General features: G+C 53.6%; 2 protein-coding genes across 2 annotated transcripts; one reads left to right on the top strand and one right to left on the bottom strand.

Moving 5' to 3' along the window:
* Positions 1–4,348: 4,348 nt before the first annotated feature.
* On the bottom strand, positions 4,349–6,970 carry LOC115031288. Its single transcript, XM_029478226.1, has 2 exons — positions 6,649–6,970; positions 4,349–5,581 (listed from the first exon to the last, which is right to left on the bottom strand). The coding sequence occupies exons 1-2, from the start codon at positions 6,968–6,970 to the stop codon at positions 5,436–5,438; spliced, it is 468 nt and encodes a 155-aa protein (XP_029334086.1). The 3' UTR covers positions 4,349–5,435.
* Positions 6,971–7,055: 85 nt separating this feature from the next.
* Positions 7,056–8,110, top strand: LOC110296340 (histone H1x). The gene has a single exon (XM_021165003.1). It carries the CDS (start codon positions 7,176–7,178, stop codon positions 7,740–7,742), a length of 567 nt encoding a protein of 188 aa, XP_021020662.1. The 5' UTR covers positions 7,056–7,175; the 3' UTR covers positions 7,743–8,110.
* The last annotated feature ends 782 nt before the right edge of the window (positions 8,111–8,892 follow it).

Genomic DNA, 8,892 nt, shown 5'->3' with positions numbered 1-8,892 from the left:
GGCTTCAAGACACCACAGGCCCTCCATTTTCAGGCCCTGTGGGGCACCTGGCCTAGGATAGAATCCAAACCAGACTGCCGCTCAGCTGTCACACTTGCAGGGGCCCCTCCTGTCTCAGATCCTGAAAGGCACCCCCACTGAGGGCTCTGTCTGTAAATCCTTAGCTAATAGACTTCCACGTGCCCAGATTTCTTACTTGGAGAAGTAGCTATGGCTACTGTGGCCACACATCCCACANCTCTCCTTCTCCACTGCAGGATGAGAGCCTGGCTGTGGAATCCCCTNCTGCCTGGGCCTGTACGGGGTCCAGACTCTGTCTTCAGATGAGCAGCCATGCTGCTGCTGTCTGTTCATGGCATTAATAACTCTTCTAATAAACTCCTTGCTCCCACAAACCATCTTGGTGTCCCCTCTGAGCCCCACCATTCAAGACCTTCCGGCTTGCAGGGTTAGTCCTGGCCCTCCTCCCTTCTCGGTGTCACTTCAGCCAGGCTGCACCTTGGTTCCCATCAGTCATTCCTCGAAGCTACCTTCACCNCATGAACATGAGACTGGCACACAAGCAGTTAGGAGCAGGGGCTGGGCACTAGCAGCTGCCTAAATTCGGCTGCCAATCCTCAACAGATCTATTAAACAAGCGGCGGAGGAAAAAAAAAATGTAGTGGCTACACAGCAGAGGACCAGAGACCCAGCAACACCCCAACAGTATCCTGCCTACCTCCTCCAACAAGGTGGTCAGACAAGCTGTCAGAAATCTCTTGTTTGCAGGAAACAAGCTCCATCCTTGCCCTCAGCCCTTTCCTTTCCCTCACAGGAGAATCTCAGGAACATTCCATTCATCCAAGGCACTGAAATGTGCTGAAAGCCAACAGGAAAGGCGAATAAACAGAACATCGGATCTCAACCTGGGGGTCACCCCACCTTTTCAGGGGGGCGGAATGATCCTTTCACAGGGGTCACCAGTGGATAACAGAGATTTACATTACAATTCATAACAGCAAAGTTACAGTTATGAAGTAGCAACAAAAATAATTTTATGGTTTGGGGTCACCACGACATGAGGAACTGTATTAAAGTCGCAGCATTAGGAAGGCTGCGATGTCTTCATTCTTGCCAGGCCAACAGTGCCCATCTGCGGCAGCCTCCTCCCTACAGCTGCCCTGAGGGAACTATTAACCCTTTCCAAGGGCCTATGTACCTGTGGGCCTCTGACAGCCTCAGGTGCCCTATTTCCAAGAGAATGGCAGGTACAGCATTTCCTGAAGGAAGCTCAAAGACCTCGGACTCCGTAACAGTGCCATGGGTCTAAGTGGGCTCGACCCGACTAGACAGTCATCCATTCCAACTTCCCCTACGCCTTTGCAGTCACACACTCCTTCTTCCCTGGGGTGCCAGCCAATGCTGTGCTTCCTCAGCTGCACAGTAGAAAGCCCCCCTTCTTCTGAAAGCACTAAGGGACTCCCAGTCAGCCTCGAGGACCTGAGCTCTCTCCCCAGAACCCCCACCGCACTCTTTTTCCATGCTGTTAACATGCAAATAAATCCCCTACCAAGATGGCACTCTGCATCAGTGTGTCCCTTGAGCCCAGTCCCCAAAACCTTTCAGTTACGAGATTGCCAAGGAGAAGGGTCACTCACCTCAGGTGCCAACTGACTGGATGTAGGAGGTACCACAGGGCCAGCTCTGCTCTTAAGAGCTGACGTCAATCAAAACACCAAGACCTGGGCTTGCCATCAAGCCTGCCAACCCACAGTGTGATCCCTTACAACACACACAATGGAAAGAAAGAACTGGCTCTCACTGGTTGTCTCTGACCTACACACACTTGTGGGTGGCATGTAGGTTCTCCCTTCCCACCTCACTAAATGTAATTCAAAAGAAAAAAAAAATAGCAAGTCCCTATCTAGGAAAAACAAAAAAACACAAAAAAACCCAGAAAATACAAGCTGGAGCCATGCCCATGGGTAAAATGCTGTTGCAGCAGCAGTGCCTGATGATGGAAAGTGCTATGAAGGAAATAATACTGGGAGCCAGCCTGCTGACCAGAGGGGAAAGCCAACCCCTGCCACACAGGCCCAAAGACTGGGGTGCACAGGCTTGAGGCAAGAGCCTTGAGTGAAGTATAAGGAAGAAAAAGGGGAGTGTGCTGAAGCTGGAGCCAGGGCAGAGCTTACCCGGGCTGCTGCAGAGCCAGCTCACTGCCTAGTGAGCAGCCACTGGAGTCTATTAGCAGAGCCTGGCACCACATCCCTCTAGCAGATCTGGAGTGAAGTGAGGATGGAGGCTTGGGCAGATGTGGGAAAGTTTAGTTTGGAGATAGACTTATCAGCAGCAGTAGCAATACACAGTCCAACATAGCTACCAGCAACCTAAAAGGGGTCCCTTTGTCTTTAGGGGTCTCCACTTATGTGAAGTAAGGTCCTTGCCTGCTTCTCAGAAATCATTTCAAGATGAGTCAGAAGTGAAGCAGGGGCTGGGCAGTGGTGGCATACACCTTTAATCCCAGCACTTGGGAGGCAGAGGCAGGGGAATTTGTAAGTTCGAGGCCAGCCTGGTCTACAGAGTGAGTTCCAGGACAGCCAAGGATATAAGAGAAATCCTGTCTCGAAAAAAATCCCAAAAAACAAAAAACAAAAAACCCACAAAAAACAAAACAAAACAAAACAACAACAAAATATAAAAAACAGAAGTGAAGCAGGGTCTAGTGAGTTTCAACATTCGGCAGGAAAGCAGAAGAGACAGACAGGGAGAAAGAAGGCGGCCCCTCCCCCAGGAATCTGCTTGAAGCCTCTCACCAGCAGAGAAGCAAGAATTCCAACCTGTTACTGGTTAAGGCCAGTCTCTTTCCCTAGCCAAAAATGTGCGGTTCCCTAGGAACCCCATTTCCAGAAAAGTGACTCACACTGCACCCCCTTCTGCAGACCTAGCAGTGCCTGGCTTTGACTAATCAGGTGATTCTACCCAAGACAGCGCTGGAGTCGCCCAATAACCTCACCTATCAAACAGAGATGGCCCAGTGAGTGGATGAAGTGCTTTTTGATGTGAAAAACATGAGGTTTGAGTTCAAATTCCCAGCACCCACACGAAAGCCCAGCAAGACAGCGCTTCTAAAATCGCAGTTACGGGAGTGGGGACCTGGAGTGTCATTGGCCAGCTGGTCTGCCACTAGAGCTCTAGGTTCAGTGAGAAACCCTGTCTCAAAACACAAGGGACTGGGACTGGAGAGATGGCTCAGTGGCTAAAAGAACTCAGTTAGGTTCTTGTAGAGAACTCAAATTCAGTTCCTAGTAGACATGTGGTGGCTCACAACCATCTGTAACTCCAGTTCCTGGAGAGCCAATGTTTTCTTCTGACCCCAAACACTCTTGGTGCACAGACATACATGCAGGTAAAACACTCACATGCACAACATAAAATATCTTTGAAAACTAAGGTGAAGGGGGACAGAGGAAGTCCCCCCATTTCTTCCTCTGCACACACATGACTGAATGCATCCTCATACACTGTGTACATGGCGGAAGGAAAAAGAGAAGGGTTGCTTAGCACTCTTTGGGAGATGTTACTTGAGAACCACCAAACTGAACACATGGCTAATGCTAAGAGAACTCATCTTGACTCCATTACTGAAGCCAACATCTATGGTCCTGGGTGTGCTTTCATTCTCTTGAGCATCCTCCTAACAAAATCTCCAGCTCTGCTTCATACTGGCTAGTCCTGACATTCTTTTCTGCATCAAAGCAGCAAATGAGTTGTACCTGAATAGAGGCCCCTAAAAAAGTATGGGAACTCTTGAGTGTGACAGTGTGGTTGTGGCTGTGTCCCTTCACCACTGAGAAAAGGATATATAATACACAGTTCCAAGACATGGGCATGGGTGGTGAAGGAGTGGGAAGGAGGGGGAAGCAAAGGGAAGACGGAAAAAGTGGAGGAGGGAAAAGGAAACGGGATGGGGGCTGCCAACAGTGGCAAGGTGCCTGCTGCTCAGGCAGGAGGATGGGAGTACTAATCCCTGGGCCAGCTGGGCTTGTCTATGCACGGCCATAACTCCAGCAGTACCAGGCACAGCCATAACTCCAGCAGTGCCAGGCAGACACCCGCAGATTCCCGGGCTTGTTGGCCATCCAGGCTCACTGGATTGGGGAGCCGCAGTTTCAGTGGGAGACCTAATTTGGGAAAATAAGGTGCAGAGTGACTGAGAAAGACACCCAAGCCCCATGGCAATAATTGCTCTACATGTGGTCGCACGCGAGCCACATCATACATACATACATACATACATACATACACACACACACACACACACACACACACACACACTTTACAATGACTTTCCAAGTTATAGTCCTCAGAGAATATAATTTACAATATAGTTTAAAGATTAAGCAAAGCTTAAAGTATAACTTTAATTCTTTCAAACACCTATTTTTAATGATGGTTCTTAAACACTTTAACATTCCATGTAGCCCACCACCCACCAGAGGTAGGGGAAAGGAAAGGATACAGGGGAAGTGGACCTGCTTAGAAAGGTTCTTTGGAGCAACTCCTGTCTGTGTTGTCTGGAAATCAGCAGCTTGATCCACTCGAAAACACCTCGAGGATACACCAGCAGTCCAGCTCGGTAGTCAGGATAGCAAACACAATCAGCAGCAGTGGTACTACCTAGCAGAGACAGCCAGGCCTCGGCCTTAGCTCCAGTCAGCAGGAGGGACCTAGGAGAAATGGCCAGGAAGTTCTTGGCTGTGCCCCTCTCAGGGAAGAGAAGATCAAGTCAGCCTCTGCCACTGTCCATCGAGTCCTAGTTATATTCTATTTATACCCTCCAAACATCACATCTCATCCACAGGTCTTGCCTCAGCACCTGTCTGTCTCAGCTGACATCACTCTGCGCATGAGCCCGAGTCTGCGGACGTGGCAAGAAGCCGCAGCACACCACCACAAGTTTTGTTGTTGTGTTTTTCTATGGAGTCCCACAGTGTAACTCGGACCAATGCATGCGTGTTGTTACTTTCATGTGCTTAGNTGAGCAGAACATCCTTTTCCTGTGTCCACTTCAGCTAAACATTCCTTCACGTTTGCCCCAGCAAAACCCCATTCAACCGACTTTCCACAGAACTCTTAAGTTTCCACTCCATTAGAGTGCAAAGTTTAAAAGTTTAGTAAAAATATATGCACTAGTTCACTTTTTAAAATCTTAAATTTTCCTTTTGTGAATGAAATAATGTTTTTATGGGATGCAGTCTTAGATGTTAGGAAAGGGCTAATAAGGTAACAACTCGATGTTCTAAGCATTCTTGCCTAATTAATTACAGTTCATTTGATGTTTAGATGCCTTAGGAAAAAACAGTATCTCTGTGGGTAATTTTGGGCTTATCGATTGTATTGAAGTTTCCTGACTCTTAGCAAGAAAGACAAACTAGATTCTCNCGTTGCTTTGTCTATCTTTCCTCAGATTGACTGGACCAACAGACATCAGTCTGGTGAACAACATCAGTCCTGATTGAAGCTTCTGCCTGAGCCTGAGGGCAGCATGGCATTCCGGCACACAGGGTACACAGCAGCAGCAGCAGCGGGCTCCTGGTGGCTGGAGATAGGAGTGAGTGTCATCAGCCCATGGAGTTTAAAGAAAAAGAGGGTAGTGAGTCCAGGAGAGCCTGCACCCTATAGCTCGCTGTCCCTCAAAACTCACAGGCCCATTGGCCCTCCTCCTGAGAACGAATCACAAGGGGATGACTCGGGCTCTGGGCTCTGCTAAACCCTGGCCACTTCCTGACGATCCTTCCTTTGATGGGGANGAGGTCGTGGGGTGCGGGGAGGCTGGCATACCCATGAGTACTGAGTTTGAAAGGCCGAGAATCTAGGCCTTCTTGATCTACAGGCAGTCGCTCCCTCTNTTCACCCAAGAGGCCAGGGAACTGCTTATGTATTGGAACAANGCTGGCCTGGATGCTTTAGTGGTGTCTACTATGTCCTCCGCAGGCTGGCCATTGCCTACACAGCCCTCTCTCCACCGTTGGACTTGCCAGGCTTTCCAGTCCTTCCCTGTACCACCACCTCCTTCAAGTCCTCCCTCACCAAGGGATGCAGTATTCGATCCCCCAAAGCCGGCAGGATCCTCAAAAGCCAAATCCCCTGCCACAGCCTCGAAGGGAAATGCCTTAAGGGTAACCTTACACTTTTCCATCCTGGAGCCCCCATCTAATTCTGAGGGGTCCAGGGACAGCTACTTAAGCATCACAAAATGGGGTACTTGGGGCCAGAGAGTGGTGAGGAAGTGTCTAGGGAGAGGCCCCTGTGGTCGTGCCTGCACTGACTCATCTTTGAGATGCCAGGCGTGCAACCTCAGGGCAATTCCCTTCTGTTGTTCCCCTTAAGATTCAGAGAAGACCCCCGCCCCAGCACGCTCTCGGGCTTTGCCTTGCTCCTGTCGGCCGCGTGAGGGCGTACCCTGTGTTAGTTGGGACAAATTAATGCCCTTCCTGCGGGCAGGGCTGTGGTCCCCTGGGCTCAGAACCAACTCAGGTACCTGAGGAGCACTCTTGTCTGCCGCCTGCAAAGTTCTGGGTCTTGGAGTCCCGCCCGGGGCCCGTGCTAATCCTTTACAAATCGAGCGCCCCCCTCCTCCACGCTCCTATAGCCTGGGGTACACACCTCTGCGCCGCTCCGCTGAGCCCGTCCTAGGCGCAGGCCGCCTCTGCGCAGCGCAGCGGGCTCGGATGCTGTCCAGGGCACACTGCTGAGGGTGCAACCGCGCCCGGGAGCCGCGGGCGGAGGAGCCAGTGGCCGCGGAAGGCGCTCCAAGAAGCACAAGTTGGCGCTGGCCTGGGCCCAGGCTGTTGTTGTTCTCAACGTGGTCCGCCACGGGGAAATAAAAGCGGAGCGGGGCGCGCTCTCCGCCAGAGCGCAGCGCGCACGCCCAGAGCTCCGGAGCCCGCGCAGTGCCGCCGCGCTCCCCGCAGGCTCCTCTCCGCATCCCACCCCCCAGCCCCGCCGCGGCCGGCCCGGCCCCCGCCCGCACCTCAGCCCTGCCGCCTGGTCCCAGGCCCGGCCGCGGCCGCTCCCGCCTGGAGCCGCCGCGCGCCCCCAGTCCCCCGGCGCCGCCGCGGCCCCTCGCCTTCCTCTTCCCGGCGCGGCCCCCCGGCTACCGCGCGCCGCCTGCCGCCAACCCGCTGGCCACCATGTCGGTGGAGCTTGAGGAGGCCCTGCCGCCGACGAGCGCCGACGGGACGGCCCGCAAGACGGCCAAGGCCGGGGGCTCTGCGGCGCCCACGCAGCCCAAGAGAAGGAAGAACCGCAAGAAGAACCAGCCGGGCAAGTACAGCCAGCTNGTGGTGGAGACCATCCGCAAGCTGGGGGAGCGCGGCGGCTCGTCTCTGGCGCGCATCTACGCCGAGGCCAGGAAGGTGGCATGGTTCGACCAGCAGAACGGGCGCACCTACCTCAAGTACTCTATCCGGGCGCTGGTGCAGAACGATACACTGCTGCAGGTGAAGGGCACCGGCGCCAACGGATCCTTCAAGCTGAACCGCAAGAAGCTGGAGGGCGGCGCGGAGCGGCGCGGAGCTTCGGCGGCCAGCAGCCCCGCGCCCAAGGCGCGCACGGCGGCGGCGGACAGAACGCCCGCCAGGCCGCAGCCCGAGCGGCGCGCGCACAAGAGCAAGAAGGCGGCTGCTGCTGCCAGCACGAAGAAAGTGAAGAAGGCGGCCAAACCCAGCGTGCCCAAGGTGCCCAAGGGCCGCAAGTGACCCCCCTACGGTCTGGCGACATTGTCCAGTTTTCCGTCTGTCTCTATCCCTCTCCGCCCCCCCACCCTCGGTGTACCGGTTCCGTAGGGTTCCGCCTGGCCCAGGTCCCTGATCCCTGTCCCCTCCCCCGCCCCTCCCCCAGCGATGCTGCGTTCTGTTTGCTTTAGGTTTTTGAAACGGCCCTGGCGACGCCCCCATTGGCTCTCACCCTTGGCAACGGCCGTCGCCATGGTTACCGGCCCGGCGGCGCCAATGGCCTGGCGGCTCCTGCCTACTGTGCCCGCCGATGGCCACCAGGCGCTCGGGTTGTGCGGCGCCTTGCTCCGCCCGCTGCCTTCCTGGGGCGCAATAAANGGTTCCAACCTTGACCATTGTCGTTGTTTTGTGGGCGCTGGAGGCTGCTTGGGGTCCGGCGGGGGAGTCGAGTCATTAAGACCAGCTAGACAGCTAGCAGTCGCTGCCAGAGGTGGGCCAGGTGTGCCCAGAGACAGCTGCCCAGAGGAGAACTCTTGTAAAAGTGGGTTTCCAGCCTTGGGTTGCTGCAGTGTCCAGCATATAAAGGATAAAAGATTTCTTTTGTGTGTGTGTGTTTTTGAGACAGGGTTTCTCTGTGTAGTCCTGGCTGTCCTGGAACTCACTCTGTAGACCAGGCTGGCCTCGAACTCAGAAATCCTCCTGCCTCTGCCTCCCGAGTGCTGGGATTAAAGGCGTGCGCCACCACGCCCGGCGTTAAAAGATTTCTACATGTTGGAAATTAAACCTCAGGAACTAGTGCAACATAATGGACAGTTTTGCCAAATGGAAGACTAGGAAGGTTCAGAACAGTATGTACACATTCAAGTAGGGTGAGATGGAACCCGAGTTAGGTAAAGGTTACATGGTGCTCTTTCCCTGTATCACCTTTTTGGGCCTTGGCAGTGTCTTGAGGGTGGGAAGGGACCAGTGTTTCTTGGCAGGTGTGATCATGAAGCAGACTGAGCTGCCCATAGTGGGCATTTCACTGCCTCTTGGATGTCTGGTACCTGGCTAAAGGTGCCCTACGAAGGGCATAGGCAGGTATCATGTTGAATTGGGGTGGACCACCTTCAAGCTGGTCAGTGAGGCAATGACTTCCAGATGACTCAGTCCACAGGGTCATAACAGCTGGGCT

The sequence above is a fragment of the Mus caroli genome, chromosome 6 (assembly GCF_900094665.2).
Source record: "Mus caroli chromosome 6, CAROLI_EIJ_v1.1, whole genome shotgun sequence".
Lineage (NCBI taxonomy): Eukaryota > Metazoa > Chordata > Mammalia > Rodentia > Muridae > Mus > Mus caroli.
Note: the sequence above shows the minus strand (reverse complement) of the source record. Positions and strands in the feature narration are given on the sequence as shown.

Bases quoted from the DNA above. Each gene is read 5' to 3' on its own strand.
- LOC115031288 (XM_029478226.1), bottom strand. From the start codon at position 6,970: ATGCGGAGAGGAGCCTGCGGGGAGCGCGGCGGCACTGCGCGGGCTCCG. The intron at 5,582-6,648 runs GTGTGTACCCCA...TCCTATCTCCAG, and splicing joins CTCAGCGGAGCGGCGCAGAG to CCACCAGGAGCCCGCTGCTG.